Consider the following 17,011-nt stretch of genomic DNA (forward strand, 5'->3'; position numbering starts at 1 on the left):
TCCACAATCAGCATAAGACAACGGCTCAGCCACCCTATCTGAGACACCATGTAAGTTCTGTGATAGAGACGTTTCCTCTTCATGAAGTTTGTTACCAATATCCCGAGTAAGGTTCTGCTCTACTAAAAAAGCCATTTGTAACGAATGCTCGGAGACATTTTCAGAAATTTGTACTTCTCTTAGGAGCGGATGACTATTTTCAAAAAGATGTGATTGGGTAGCGCGATCTCCTACTACAAATTCCTAGAAAGAAGTTGTAAAGAAACCCTCACTTATCGTAATTTCAAAATGGAACAGTTCATGTTAAGATAAACGTGTAAGGAGAGAACAAAATAAATAATTCTATCGTATTAATCTCTTCCAAATACCGTTGGAGTTCTGATCCCATTGTGTACTGCATTCGTGTTGGGATGGCTATCATCAACATCACAGAGAATCGGTGCCATTAAGCTGATAAATTGAATTACAGCATTATTGCCGTCAGTGTTAATTTAATAAGAAGAAAAAAACAAAAAACAAACAAACAAATAAACGTTTTATAAAGCCAGTTATGTTCAAAATTTACCTTTCCTTCTTTGAATTTTTATTGATCCTGTATATTTTGAAGAATAGTAAGAATGAACATAGTGCCCCAAACAAGAAATTGCTTGCTCCAACTAAAACATATACGTTGATGTCATCTATAATAAGGGAAAGCCGTCATTATTTTGCAAAATGATTTACAATAAAATATCATAAAACTAATTAAAAAAATATTCGCTGACTTTCTCAGAGATATAATACTTCTGAAGAGTTATTCCAGATTCGCGTTAATATATGTACTTACTGAAAGTCCTCTGTTCTGCAAAGTGATAAAATGAATCAAATTATACAGATTTAAAAGATTTCCCAAAACAAAAAAATGGTAGTTTATGTCTCAGAAATTCATAAATCATAACATAATCAAAAACAAAACAAAGTAGAGACTGTTCAAAATTCAGATATAAAATTTACTCTCATTTAATCTGACATTAATCTTGGAAATGACCCCCCCCCCCCCAAAAAAAAAAAAAAAAAAAAAAAAAAAAAAAAAAAACAAACAAACAAACAAACAAACAAACAAACAAAACTTAGTTTGGGTTAAACAAATACTACCGGGTCAATTTTTCCTTTTACGTTTTATTTCCACTTTTGTGTTAAAAAATATTGTTTCGAGGTCAAAAAGATTCTTGCGGAATTAAAAAAAATTACAAGGTGTGTTTTTTGTTTGCATGGAGCCCCTACCTCTTTATCACCAAGCACACGTTCTTACTTAAACAATAAACACTTGTAAATTCTTTAATTCCGCAAAAAATATCAACGCTAATATTTCACAAAAATCAATTTAAGTACATTTAGTGCATTTAAATAAAAGAGCAAAGGTAAAAAAAAATATCAGATTTCTTCATTGCAAGTCGAGAAGATCTATGTTTCTTTTGCTTTCTTTATTTTGATACTGATTTGTCTATTTATAAGGAGTGAATTTTGATGAGCATCAAAAGTTTCACCAGCTAAGTTTTTCGGAATAAATTTCTTCTAGCATTCATAAGCTTGCTGGGCTCCGATTTAAATGATTGTATACGAGAAAGTGAATTATTAAAATTGAGATTACTTCTTCTTCTGAAGGATTATGATAGAGTATATGATAAAAGGGTCAAATGATTGTATTAAATGTTTTTCTAATAGTAAATTCAAATATTTAATTCTTTTCATATCTCATGTATAGCACAAACGTTTGTTGATGATGATGATGATGGTATGTTGTTTTTCGTCCCGTTCGAGAATTTTTACTCATATAGAGACGTCACCATATACCGGTGAAGGGCTTCCAATTAAGACCTTTACTCGGCATTCAGGGCCATTGAGCAATGAGGGTTCTTTATCATGCCAACGTCTACAGTGACACGGAGCCTCGGCTTTTAAGGTTTCATCCGAAGGACCCGAAACTTTCACTTCAAAATGCCCAGAGCTTGGCGAAGGAGCAGTTGCTACCTATTTTTATCGACTTAGGTTAGTCGCGGCAGAGAATCGAACACATAACCTTCCGATCACGGAGCAAGCGTTCTACCGACTGAGCTACCGTGACGGTAAGAAACGCTTGAAGTACATGTAGATCATTAACATTGATTTGTAATATTTGGATTCATATGCATCACCAATCTCCTAACTCAGTTTAAATGGTTAAATTTGTCTTAGGAGAAAACAAACATACTATAGGAGAGCATTTCAACGTTTTTACTTTTTGGTGTTAATATGACTTTCACTAAAAATTTAACATCAATAATCTCTAATAATATAAAGTTACTAAAAATTCAACGTCAAATTGCATCAAACAATTATGCTGACCGGTTGACTTTTGAAATTACGCGTGAATTTTGTATAAATGAGGATATTCATATTTTTTTTCGACTTTCGACCTAAAATAAAATTTTCTGAATTTTGTGTTTCGTCAAGGGTAAGGTTACCATTACTGTTTATTCGCCTTTTATTTCAATTTTCACAACAATACAATATCATTTCCCTTAACTTTCTTCAAACTAAAACGGTTTTTTTTTTAATTTTTTTTTTTTTTTTTGGGATTATTTTTTTTTATTTTACTGTTTTGGGTATTCACACTTTCTATTTTATAATTTTCGTTGAAGGTAATTCAAAGATGGAATTTCTTTTTTCAATTTCGAAGACTTCAAAGGGCATTTTTGCATCGTTCAAAGATCACTAAATAAATGATAAGAGCATATAAAGTAACGTATTACGTGACATAGACCTTAGGTTTGAATGAGGTTAGTAAAAACAAAAGCTCCTGTTAGCACAACGACCACAAGGCTATTTGAGCTTTTGATTTAGATAGTGTATGACCAATATATATGTATTTTGTTCTTTTTTCCCATGCAACAAGGTTCTCTTTAAATTTAGTTTTAGTATATATGTGTAAGTTACCTCTCTGGCAATGAAATCTTTCTAAAACCGTCATTACAAAAACATTCACCGTCTATACATCGACTACTATGTTTTGTTCCTGTGCACTGAGAAGATTTTATACACGGGGATCCCAATGTGACATTTCCTGAAAAAGTAAAGGTTTTGAGAAATTACGTAGCAAATCCTTGAAATAGAGTCCTCTTCACTTGTCGCGTGTACATGTAAGTGCATTAATATTAGAACATGACAGAAAATAGTGTTTTATCATTTGACTATTTTACAACCGAAGATGTCACATGAAATAGTTATGCAAAACCTTTTTTTTTTTGATTTTATCTATTCATGAATCACAAGTATACGGTATTTTTTTTTTCTTAAAACGCAAATCATAGCTACCAAGCCAGCTTTCTTGTGGTGTAAGTTTATTCCTATTATTTCAATATTATTATTTCAATAAATATCATACCTTCTAATAAAAATGATTGTTATGTGTTTTAAGTCAAAAAAGTAAATAAAACTCAATTCAGTTGAATGTGTTTGAAGTAGGGATGACAATTTATAACCCGGGTTAACCGATTACTCGGTCGGAATGATTGTTATCGGTTGGCGTATCTGTTATCGGTTACACAGGTAAAATTGCAACGTATGTTCAACATATGTTTCGAGTAACATATGTTGAACATACGTTAAACATATGTTGACCATATGAATTTTCGACAGTATGTTGAACATATGTTTCAAATATATGTTGAACATATGTTTCAAATATATGTTGAACACATAGCAGACTCAAAACATATGTTGAACATATGTTTGTGGTAACTATATGTTTAACATATGTTGAACATATTTTAAACATATGGTTGTTTCAAACATATGTTCAACATATGTTTTAGTTTCACATAAAATTCATACTGAACATCATAGAATAACCAATCGCCTTTTCACATTTATTTCATTTAATATTAAATTAATGTTATCGTTATTTGAATTAATTTTATTTAAATTTAACGAGATAAAAAAAAATGTTAATTAATGTAATGTTGATCAGTGAACTGGCAATAGTTTAATATTAAGCGTAATATGAAAAATTCGAGTTAAATGTTATATTTTAACATGTCAGGGCGGATCCAGCAAATTTTGAAGGGGGGTCCAGGTCGGTGCCCCCAACACACATCCATAGAATCGCACCATAGGCACTTCAAGCCCGTACCAACCTCCGGACCCCCCCCCCTTTCTGGATCCCCCAATGCAAATAGACTGCATGTTAAAAAAATAATTTCAATAACAAGTATCAAGATCAATTTGAATACATTTATTCAAAAGAATTGTCATTTCTTGTAGAATCTTACATAAAAAGGGGGAGGGGTTAACTACTCTGTTACCCGACCTGCACCCCCTCCCCCACTCGTTTCTCCAAATTCAGCCTCCTCTTTTCTTCAAATTCAAAATTGTCTTCTTGAACATGGTATTCCCCAAATCAAGTTTATCAAGAATTAATAAATTTGCATTTACCCCGTTTTGTTTGGATTTATTTTATTAGTGAAATTATAATCATTCCACATTTTATTTCCGGACCGGTTTTGGTTTTTATCGGATGAAAGTGTACTACGTCATTTTTGACGTCACTGTTGCAGCAGAAGTGTTGGGTGTTAGAAATGAAGCAAAACTGAAATCAAAATCAATTATCCCTTCGTTTCTCGGTAGTTACATTGTGATGACTTCCTGTTTCTTTGTTCCCTTCGGTTCTCAGCAGGTCACGTGACCTGAAGTGTGTATATATACGGAGACAGTCGGGTTGTTTGAAGCAGTCTGTTGCTGACGACTGGCTTGTAAAGACGGTCTAGAACAGAAGAGCTGAACGTGGTAGGTACTGCAAGGGAATCCTTGAATAAAGTCTTACGTGCCTGAATCAGGCTTTCAGGACTTTGGTTGGTTATATATATTTATATAAAGTACCTTTATACATTTGTGTGACTGAAGGCAAGAAGCGAATGCGCTTCAGTCCTTGGAAGGCGCGTGCGCTCCCGGGGAACGAGAGGGATAGTGTACATATTTCTAATTTAAATTTGTGATTGAGAAAATTGATTAATTCTTCAATTGTTCAGATAGAACAACCGAATCCCATAAAAGAACCCGGAAACGTTACATAATTTTGGTGGCAGCGCGGTGGGATTCGGCATATAATAAAAGTAATAGATATTTTAAATTGATTAAAGTTTTTTTTATTATTATATTTGCTTTGTAAATTATGAGCGCGATGGAAGAAATGCTCAATGAGGAGATATCTTTTCTTGAAAAGAGCTGCGAGCGATTGCGCCTTGAAATAGAGAAGCAATCTACACCTGTTGATTCAAATAGACCAATGCGCGATTCTGGCATTGCAACAATGGCTGGTGAAAGCCCTCAAGGAAATCAGCCCCGAGAAGACATAGGTGGAGTGACAGTAAGAAGAAAAACGGCGCAACGAAATTTGACTTCTGGGCCAGATGCATCACTCTTGACAACAGATTATGCTGTGAGTGCGCCTCAGTATGAAGCGATTGCGCCACTGCCCAATAGAAGTACGCCGAGCATTTTGTCAAATGCGCATCCGCATCCAGCTAGTGTGTTGAGTGAGACTCTTGCGCATTCTCCTTTTCAAGTTCCACTGAGTGTGCAGTCGCAAATGCCATCGCAAGCGCAATATCAAATTGGGCCTCCTGCGCAAATTAGAAATGCAGAATTACCTCATGAGGGTCAGGTGCAAAACAAGTATGAGATTCCAAGGTTGTCATTAAATGCGCGGTTTTCAGAAACTGCTTTAAAGGATTATGCACAGCCACCGATACCGATGAATCATTCATCCGCGGATGCGCTGCATCAAATACCAGCGGATGCGCTGCATCAAATACCAGCAGATGCGCTGCATCAAACACCAGCGAATGCGCAGTATCAAGCACCAGCGAATGCGCAGTATCAAGCACCTGCACGTGTGCAGTGTCGACTTGGAAATTCCGACAGGAATGAGGTAAACGCAGGGATAGATAGCGTATTTCCTCGGCAGATAAGGGACATAGTGGGTAAAGAGAAGGAAGACCAAAAAGATAAAACTATAGCCAAGTGTAACTTAAAGCCTGCAACCTTTGATGGGACTCATTCTTGGCTAGATTATAAATCGCACTTTGATGCATGTGCGGCTATCAATAATTGGAATTCTAAGGAAAAGGGGTTGTATTTAGCAGTGTCATTACGAGGAGCTGCACAAGGAATATTAGGAAATGTTCCGTCAGAAACAGGACAACAATATGACATTTTAGTGAAAGCCCTTGAAGAAAGATTTGCCCCACCTAATCAGACTGAGTTGTACCGTGCGCAACTAAAAGAAAGGCGACAACGGGCATCAGAAACATTATCTGAGCTAGGCCAAGCTGTGCGTAGATTAACTTATTTGGCATATCCATCTGCACCAGCGGAAGTAAGAGAAACCCTTGGTAAGGAGGCTTTTATCGATGGATTGATAGATTCTGATATGAGACTACGCAAAAAGCAGAGTCGACCACAGAATCTCAATGAAGCTATTCGCTTAGCAGTAGAACTTGATGCCTACTACAAGACAGAAAAAAGAAGCCACATGCGCGCAATTGAAACTCACGGACAAACCCAAACCCAAACTGCCAGTTCTGAAGATTTGAAAGCACTGATGCAGAAAATGTAGAATAAAATAGATAATTTGGAGAGACAGATAAAGACAAATACAAGATTTCAGAGAGAATCTTTGCAGAAAGAAGGCAAACGTAACAGGGTAAAATGTTACTACTGCTCGGAAGAAGGACACATTCGGAAAAATTGCCAAAAGTTAAAGAACAGAGTTCAAGACAAAGAAAAGGATAGACGGAGACATGTAGCAAAGTCAGATGGCGGAAGCGCATGTCAAGTTCGCAGTAGACGTAAAAGGAAGAGAAAATCTACAAAAGATGGCAATGTTGGCGCAAACAACTTGTGCGAGGAAGCAGGAATTTTTATTCAGGGAAATGTGAATGGGAGTAGCGCAAAACTCTTGATTGACACTGGAGCATCCCTTACTATTATTTCAAAGAGATTGTTTGATAGATTGCAGAAGGAAAGACCTGAGCTAAAGGAGAATGCACAGCGAATATTTAATGCTAGTGGTTCTGTTCTGTCCCACTATGGTAAAGCAACATTTTCTTTAAAGATTGGTGAATCAGATAGAATTATTGATGCTGTTGTTGCAGATATTTCTGTGGACGGAATTATTGGGCTTGATTTTCTAAAGAAATACAATGGCCTGATAGATCTTCAAGAGAGTTCGCTGCGATTAAATAATGAGAAATGTGCATTTTCCTGGGAAGGTACATTAAGTTGTTACAGAGTTACTGCAGCAAGTGATATTTGCATACCACCAAGAAGTGAAATAATTATTTCAGCCAATGTTACGGGGAATAATAACTATGGAGGAGCGGATTACTTAGTTGAACCAGAACGAAAATTTATTGAGACAAGGCGTGCACTAGTTGGACGCACTCTTGTTAAAGGTAACGATAAGATACCAGTTTGCCTAATGAACGTCACAGATGATGTGCAACAGATTTTTCGAGGAACACTGGAAAAATGACAGCAGTTGAGGAGAGGCCAAAATCGACATCTTATCCTCAGGAGTTAACTAAAGAATTGCGAGGTGATCTGAAAGATTTGTTGGACAGATGTAAGGACAACCTATTGCCCGACGAAGTTACAAAAGTTGAGGACTTTCTACTTAAAAATCAGTTTTTGTTTGCAACCTCTAATTATGATTTAGGGCAGACAAATGTGGTGCACCATAGGATAAATACGGATCAAGCTAAACAACCCATTAAACAAGGTCCTAGGCGAATTCCGATTCATTTGTCTCATGAGGTAGATGCACAGGTGAAGGAAATGCTCAAAAAGGATGTGATAGAACCTTCAAACAGCCCTTGGGCATCGCCAGTAGTTCTTGTTCGCAAGAAAGACGGCACAATGCGCTTTTGTGTAGACTACCGTCGATTAAATGATGTGACGACAAAGGACGCTTATCCTCTTCCAAAAATTGATGAGGCTTTTGACCATTTGTCAGGACACGAGATGTTTTCTACGCTTGATCTTAACAGTGGTTACTGGCAGGTTAGTATGGAGGAGAGCGATAAGTCCAAAACTGCATTTGTAACGCGACAAGGGTTATTCCAATTCAAGGTAATGCCTTTTGGCTTATGCTGTGCGCCTGCGACGTTTGAGAGACTTATGGAAACCGTTCTTTCAGGACTCCAGTGGGATAAATGTTTAATATACCTTGACGACATTATTGTTGTGGGAAAATCATTTGATGATATGCTTGAAAACCTACAACATGTTTTTCAGAGATTGCATCAGGCAGGCCTAAAGTTAAAGGCCAAGAAATGCAATTTATTTGCTACCAAGGTATCCTATTTGGGACACATCATTTCCAAAGACGGGATTGCTACCGACCCAGAGAAAGTGAAAGTGGTAGCTGAGTGGCCAGTTCCAAGTACTGTGACTGAATTAAGATCTTTTCTAGGTCTTTGCAGTTATTACAGGCGTTTTATCATGAATTTTGCCTCAGTTGCCAAACCACTGCACCGACTCACGGAAAAAGGAAGGAAGTTTCTGTGGAGTAAAGAGGCACAAGAAGCGTTCGAAGTGCTGCGCAACAAACTGATTACTGCGCCAGTATTAGCCTTACCTGATATAACAAAGCAATTTATTTTGGATACCGACGCTAGCAACGAAGCGATTGGTGCGGTATTATCTCAAAATATTGACGGTAAAGAACGTGTTATAGCATATTCTAGCCGTACATTGTCAAAGTCAGAGAGAAGGTATTGTGTGACACGGAAAGAACTTTTGGCGGTTGTCCATTTTATAAAGCAATACCGCCACTATCTGTATGGTAAACAGTTTCTACTTAGAACGGACCATGGGTCATTGAGATGGCTTTTAAGGTTCAAAAACCCAGAGGGCCAGTTGGCTAGGTGGCTGGAAGTAATCAGTACATATGATATGAAAATAGAACACAGACCAGGTAAAAAGCATGGTAATGCGGACGCGCTAAGCAGAATACCATGCGCTCAGTGTGGTTTTGATACAATATCATTGGAAAATGATCCGAAAGTTGAATCAGCTGTAAGAATTTTGCAGCCATCGGAGATAAGTCGAGATCATATGGATTGTAGTCTTCAAGAGGCCCAAGAGCAGAGTAGAGACATTAAGCTTGTAAAAACATGGGTTGAGAAAGGAGAGCGACCAAGTTTTAGCGATATTTCTATGCATGGCTACGTAGTGAAATCTTTGTGGAATCAGTTCCCTAGACTCACTATAGAGAACGGACTACTAATGCGTAAATGGTCTCTGCTTCTTCCCAACAAAGAAGTAAATCAAGCTATCATACCTGACCAAGAGCGCAGACGCGTCTTAGAAATGTGTCATGATAATCAGACGTCGGGACACTTGGGGGTGAACAAAACGATAGCTAAGATACGACAAAGATATTATTGGCCTGGATTTCAAAAAGATGTTTATCAGTATGTTACAGGTTGTGACAAATGTAGGAGACGTAAAAATCCAAATCCTAAACATAAAGCCCCAATGCAGATAACTGGATCAGGTATGCCCATGGAAAGGATTGCAACAGATATACTATGTGAGCTACCTGAAACTGATAGAGGAAATCGCCACATCTTGGTTGTGTCAAACTATTTCACCAAGTGGACAGAGGCATTTGCTCTGCCAAATATGGAGGCTGAGACGATTGCACGTACTATGGTGGAACAGGTTTTTGTCAGATTTGGTATCCCTTTCACCATTCATTCGGACCAAGGTCGGCAATATGAGAGCAAGCTCTTCCAAGAGATGTGTCGGTTACTTGGAATTAAAAAGACCCGTACAACACCCTATCACCCGAAATCAGACGGGATGGTAGAGCGTTTTAACCGCACATTGCTCTCTATGTTAAGCACTTACGTACACGAAAACCAACGTGACTGGGATTTGCATCTTCCATATATACTAATGGCATATCGTTCTACAGAACATGACACCACCAATTTCTCGCCAAACATGCTAATGCTGGGACGCGAAGCGACTACACCATTAGAGTTGATGTATGAAATGCCTCCAGATATTAAAGATATTCCAACAAGTCAATGGGTTTGGGTGTTACGCGAACGATTAGAGTCAGCACATAAATTGGTCAGAGAAAATATGCAAGGTGAAATGCAGCGCCAGAAGAGATACCATGATACCAAACTAGCATGGTCATCCTTTAGACCAGGAGAAAGAGTTTATGTATTTTTCCCTACAAGAAAGAGCGGTTGTTCTCCGAAGTTAACATCGTTTTGGAGAGGGCCTTTCTTGATAGAAGACAAGTTATCGGATGTTTTATATAAGGTTGCATGCGGAACAAAGAGCAAAAGCACTATTATCCACTGTGATCGCTTACGGAAGTGTAAACCACAGATACTTCAAAGAGAAAATGATATCAGTAAATCCGAGAATCAGAACAATGCGGAAGATGATACTCCAGAGAGTCTTGTAGAAGACAATAAAGATCAGTATGATATTGGTGAAAACTCAAGCGATTGTGCTTTAGATAGGCCAAGGCGCATTAGAAATGCACCTGCGTGGCATGATGACTTTATTGTTGAATACAAATTATAAGCTGTCAGCTCAGCACCACCACAGATTAGTGAAGAGCATAGTTTCATTATTTGTATAGTTTATAAAATACTAGTAGTGTTTATACTCAGGATTTTTTTTTAATTTTTGCAGATCATGGCAAACACCAAGACCACTAAAAGAAAAGAGGGTCACCTTTGTCCTATGTGTTTCCAGAGAATTAGTGAAGAATCAGAGTGGGAGAAACATATACTGGAGTGTGGGAGAAAGCGCAGGCAAAAACGGTTTGAATGCAGTCATTGTGACTATGCTACAAATAAGAAGAGCGACATGGACAGACATTGTAGAACGCGCCATGGTGGATTCGCTAAGGTTGACAGCGAGAGTGAGGACATTTGGGAGCAGTTGGATCCCGGAAATCTCTCAGATGTTGTTGGTGAAGTACTAGCGGCTGGGACATCCCTTCCTTCTTCCGAAATGACACAGAGGAAACCAACAAGACCGGCTCCCGTACACACTCCAAAAGTCAAGAGCTTTCTAAGCAAGCGTTCTTTAATTCCTGTTGCTCCTGCTATGTTCCGGCATCCTATGACGACTGTGAAAGAACATACAGCTCCTTCAGCAAGAGTATCAGCGGCTGTGTCGACTGATGTCCAGGATTGCAGTGTTCAGGTTTCCATCCATTCAGTTGGAGTGGACAAATGTACTCAGACTCTTCCTTCCGAACAAGTACCAGAGGCAACTCAGACTGAATTTACTAAGAAGAGGCGCCTGGATCAGATTCAGGAAACTTATCAAAAGGATGGAAAGACTGTTGTAGAGATTCATGAGGACGAACTTTGGTTTTAGTGATTAAACTTGTAGTTATGGCAAATAGCATATTAAATTTAAGCAGAGGGCTTAGAATGCTTAAATGTTTATGGGACATGCACAGAGTTAGTCAGGAAGACTATTGCATGATGTAAATAAATAATGAACATGTGCAAATATTGTTTGCCTCTAGTTTTTCTTTATTGAGGAATGCGAGACGCATTTCCTGGAGGCGTGGGTAATGAAGCAAAACTGAAATCAAGATCAATTATCCCTTCGTTTCTCGGTAGTTACATTGTGATGACTTCCTGTTTCTTTGTTCCCTTCGGTTCTCAGCAGGTCACGTGACCTGAAGTGTGTATATATACGGAGACAGTCGGGTTGTTTGAAGCAGTCTGTTGCTGACGACTGGCTTGTAAAGACGGTCTAGAACAGAAGAGCTGAACGTGGTAGGTACTGCAAGGGAATCCTTGAATAAAGTCTTACGTGCCTGAATCAGGCTTTCAGGACTTTGGTTGGTTATATATATTTATATAAAGTACCTTTATACATTTGTGTGACTGAAGGCAAGAAGCGAATGCGCTTCAGTCCTTGGAAGGCGCGTGCGCTCCCGAGGAACGAGAGGGATAGTGTACATATTTCTAATTTAAATTTGTGATTGAGAAAATTGATTAATTCTTCAATTGTTCAGATAGAACAACCGAATCCCATAAAAGAACCCGGAAACGTTACAGAAACAAGTAAGTGCTATCAGTTATGTTTATTTTTTAGATTTAATTAGTTTATGGTGTTTTAAGAGAATTTCATTACGGTTATAGATTCATACGAACTCCTAGTACTCTCGTGACTTGCATAACATCTAACAGTAGTTGTAATTAATGCAGTTCGTAAAAAACGACACACCTAGTGATCTTATCTAGGCCTACATGCTACATTATTTTGGATTTGTTTTCGACGAATGTAAAAACTTTTAGCATTGCTAATTTTTCAGATTTGTTTTCCTTTTGTTGACAGTTACGTTTGCAAATTTATGTACGATCTTGATGAAAGTGAAAGTAGAAATCTTGCATTGCAGTTTGTGTGTAGCCTATGTCAGATGGTTATCCACTCGGCTCTTTTATCAAATTTTTAATGGAAAATGTTTTGTTTTTATTATGTATTAAGCAACTGGAGTTCAGTGTCAGAGTGCCGTTTTTATTGAAAGAACCCAAAGCTGTTAAGACTGACGATTCAACCCAAAGCTGATTTGACTGAAGATTGCACGATCACAATACAGGTGAAAAAAAATACATATAATAATCACAGTATTTACAGGGTGCATATAAGTAATGATTCTTTGATAACAAAATAGTTTTTGAGAAATTTCTTTTTGCTTCTTATGTGGCAATATATGCATTGTATATACGCCAATAGAGATACTACTACTTAATTCTACACTGTTTTGCATTACCAAAAAATTATACTGTCTTTTTATTTGGCTAAAATATTGAAGATATGAATATGGATAGAACTTGCTGGCTTTTAAACTATAGAATATCTGAAAAATAATCAGTTTCAGCCTAATCTGGCATTCAAGATAATAGTGTACATGTAAATGTATTTAAAAGTTCATCAGCTAATTTATTACTTATTTATATATTAATTGACATAGAATTTTTTTTCAACACTAGAAAAACTAGAGACTTGTACTCACTCTCTTTCGAAGTTTCTTTTAAGTTTTGATTGGAATTTGATAAGAAAACATTTACTGTATTTATTTTATACTTTTTATAGGTTCCATATACAGTCTGTCTGCTATGAATAACATGGAAGAACACCACGACCCTAGGCTTGCTTCAGAATAGGTAAGTACACCCTGTATTACAAGCTTTGTTATTTTCTCCAAACAAAGTTTTTGGAAATACTGGAAACAAAATGTCTATTTCTCTGCCTGTATTTTTATTATATCCAAACATACATTTGTATCTGATTATCCATTTAATATTAGTATATTATATTATTTCAACATTCCAAATTCATTTGTATACATTTAGAGAAACTAATTGTATTTTTTTATGATTTTATTATTAAGCATATCTTCCAAGAGTGAAATTGTCTTGGACATAACATTATATGGTGTTACACAACAGTTAAAATTAGTTTTAACTCATATAATAAATGATAACTGTTTAGGAGAATGGGGTATGCATTTGTTTGCACATGCATATGACAAATATCTTCAGTGTATGAACTTAAATTACATGTAGACTTTAATTTGTACATGTATTTTAGAAAACCTGTATTAATCAACAGAACCTTAAAATTGGAGACTCCACTGAATTGCCACCCAGTACCTTAACATGTGACAATTTCAAATCCTATGATGGGGTTCCAAGGGGTTGTAAAATGAAAAAAAACAAAGAACAGGCCAAGAAAAAATTTGTAAGTGCTCAAAGTAATTACTCTTTGTGCTAACTAACACTGGTATATATTTATTAATTATACATGTAATTGACATGAAATTTGGACATCTTAATTTTTATTATTTTTTCTTTATCATTTCAGAAGCAATACAGTCACTGTCAGGGAAATAGAGCCAGAATTATGTAAAAATTTGAAAAAATAAACTCAAGATTAATGCTTGAGATTGTGTTCTTTGATTTCTTATTATTAAGTGATTAAAGGACAAGAGTACTATTTAGTTAAGTTTGCAATTCAAAGAAATACAAAATAATTAAATAATAAATGTAAGTAAGAAATAAAATTAACATATGATTAACATATGAACATAAACATATGTTAACCTATGTTCATACAAAACATATAAGCAACATATGTTAAGCATATTATCAACATATGTTCATAAACATATGTAAAACATATGGTGCTCGTTTTTTATGGCGAACATATGTTTCAGAACATATGTTCAACGTATGTTCAACATATGTTAAACATACGTTGCAATTTTTCCTGTGTAGTCGGGAAAAAATATAGAAATGTAAACTTCCTTAGAAATCAATTTTCAACGTAAAAAATCTGTGAATGATGATAAGTTTCCCATATTTATTTCAATCGACTTGAGGGTAATCCATTAAATTAGGCTCTCCAAATTGAGGTCATTGGGGGTACTTGGTCAGTTTGTGAAGAGTTAATTGCTGTTTAAACAGTACACCATGCCGTTAAACTACATGTCCTGTATCTCTTTAGTGATATTCATTAATTAAAATTACTTTTGAGTACTGTGAACTGATTACAACGTGTATCTTACCAGTCTGTCTTCTGGAGTTGTCTGCCAAATTATATATTTAAACAAACATTGCGAATTAAGTGTAAGTTCGGTTTCATTTTATGTTTATGGTGATAATGCAAAATGATCTGGTCTGAAAAATCATCAGTTTTAAATATCTAATGAATATTTCATGTTTTTTTTTTTTGTATTTTTTCTATCGAATTGAAATAAAGCCTATAAAGTATAATGATCAAACATATAAAAATATTACTAAGCTTTTTTTTTTTTTTTTAAAGTTTTCTTGCGTACATGTATATGAATAGAGTTTATTTGAAGAAATAGGTCAGAAAAATGTGTATTTGATACGATTAATCGGTTAATCGGCCGGAACGTCTTGCGTTTAACCGATTATTAATTTTGTATTCGATTGCCATCCCTCCTCATCTGAAGCATAAACATTTATTTATTTCTTTATTTTTTAATTAATTGGCCACTTCTATGATAGCTCGTCTTAGACAAAATATGAAAAAAAAAAAAACATTAAAAGGATAAAGGATAATTGTCAATTCATGTACCTCTTGCACATTCGTTATAAATTTGAATGAAGCCAATGTCACAGGTACATGTGTTATTCTCCCCACAAACTCCTCCGTGTGGTGTACCAGTGCACTGAATATCTGAATCACAGGTCTGGAACATTTTCTTCCCACCTGAAATACATTTGCTAGGAATAAATATTTACAAACTGCGCACGTCGATTGTCATATTGGTCTGAGCACACTTTTTTTTCTGAATATAATTGCTACTTACTTTCTAGGCATCGTCCGTCATACTCTACAGTGCCTTCCCTGCAAACACATACAGATCCTAATCCAATTGATTTACAGACGGTAGCATTTTCAGTTCCAGTGCACTGACTTTGATGGTAACAAGATTGCAGTATTTGTCGTCCAGCTGATGTCAAGTGTAAGTAATTTACAAGTATATAATTGCATTTTATTCAAGAAATAAGAAACACTACAGAACACACAATAAAACCTAGATTTAATGATACTTATTCACATTCAGTGTAATTTTCTTAATGAAATCCATTGAAAATCTGCAACATTCAATACCCTATAACATACGTACTACACAGTAGCACTGTATGTTTTTTTTAATACTCTAGGAACACCAAAATGTACATTGTTCTACCTCAATTTAATTAAAAACAATAACCTGTTGAATTATTGTAAAAATATAACAATTGTACATTTGAAATTAATTTCTCTTTTTTTTCGCAATATTTATTTGTGCTATGTAACTTTCAACGTCACAACACTTCTTACGTTTTTTTTAAGCACACCAATTCTGAAAGGCACTAAATTCATAATAAAGATGAAGGAAATTAACAATTAATGAGAAAAAAGAAATAATGTAAATTTGAGAATTTAATTCTTATTTTTGTATGTCGGCGGTCCTATAACAGCACCTGATCTTAATGAAAAATTATCCATTTTGTCGACAGGGCCAGGTGCTGTTATAGGACCGATGACATCCAAAAAGTAAGAATTAATTGCTTAATTTTTGGATTTTTTTTTTAATCTTTGGGATGCCAAACATAAATTTACTGATGTATGAAATACCTTTCAAGCATTGTCCATTGAACTCCAGCATGTCTGCAGTACAATAACACACTGATGTTTTCCCCAATAATTTACAAATAGTAGCATTAGCAGAGCCACTACATTGACTTGAATGACCACAGGATTCTAGTAAGTGTTTTCCTGCTAAAATAGAATTAAAGTTGTTCTTCTTCCAATTTTTTTCCTAGGTGTCTTCACAGAAACATTTAGTATGAATGTCAATTTCAGAAGATTGTAGGTAAAGATAAAATTAATTTTATGTAAAATTCTAAGTTATAGGCTATCACTTTATTGACGTAAAAGCATTTAATGTTCAGTTTGAAAACGAAACCAAAAAGGAAACATAGAAAAAATGTACTTGATAACCTTACAGCAATTGCTTTATAACTCTTGTATTTTAATAAAGATTAACAATCATATTATCTTGTATCTTGTACTTCCAGTGAGAGCGGATCCGATGATAAAGGTATATGCTCCAATTTATATGTAAACTGCTATAATAAACGTTTTTGATATAAAAATCAAGTTAAAGCGTAAATATTTTCATTAAATTTATACATACCTTCTAAACATAATGAGCCAATTCTAAGAAATCCCTCATCACAGTCACAATGTTGTGAATTTTGGGATACATTAAAAACACATCTTCCACCGTTCGCAGTGCCAGTACATTGCTGATCGACGATGCAGGTTTCCCCAAGCATTATACCGACTATAAATGTAGATTTAAGAACAACGTTAAAACTTTGTGATAAAAGAGAAAGTGATATTTGAAAAATTA

The 17,011-nt window shown here is 35.6% G+C and overlaps 1 protein-coding gene across 1 annotated transcript; it reads right to left on the reverse strand.

Annotated features, from left to right (window-relative positions):
* Positions 1-350: 350 nt before the first annotated feature.
* On the reverse strand, positions 351-16,357 carry LOC133203506 (prion-like-(Q/N-rich) domain-bearing protein 25). The gene is made up of 6 exons (XM_061339280.1): positions 16,231-16,357; positions 15,416-15,559; positions 15,181-15,315; positions 2,956-3,082; positions 827-841; positions 351-450 (listed from the first exon to the last, which is right to left on the reverse strand). Exons 1-6 carry the CDS (start codon positions 16,259-16,261, stop codon positions 351-353), a joined length of 552 nt encoding a protein of 183 aa, XP_061195264.1. The 5' UTR covers positions 16,262-16,357.
* Between the last annotated feature and the right edge of the window lie 654 nt (positions 16,358-17,011).

Source organism: Saccostrea echinata, unplaced genomic scaffold, assembly GCF_033153115.1.
Source record: "Saccostrea echinata isolate AGI-Se365-2 ecotype Australia unplaced genomic scaffold, CSIRO_AGI_Sech_v1 ptg000051l, whole genome shotgun sequence".
Taxonomy (NCBI): domain Eukaryota; kingdom Metazoa; phylum Mollusca; class Bivalvia; order Ostreida; family Ostreidae; genus Saccostrea; species Saccostrea echinata.

Bases quoted from the DNA above. Each gene is read 5' to 3' on its own strand.
- LOC133203506 (XM_061339280.1), bottom strand. From the start codon at position 16,261: ATGCTGGAGTTCAATGGACAATGCTTGAAAG. The intron at 15,560-16,230 runs GTATTTCATACA...ACTTGACATCAG, and splicing joins CAATGGACAATGCTTGAAAG to CTGGACGACAAATACTGCAA. The intron at 15,316-15,415 runs GTAAGTAGCAAT...AATGTATTTCAG, and splicing joins TGACGGACGATGCCTAGAAA to GTGGGAAGAAAATGTTCCAG.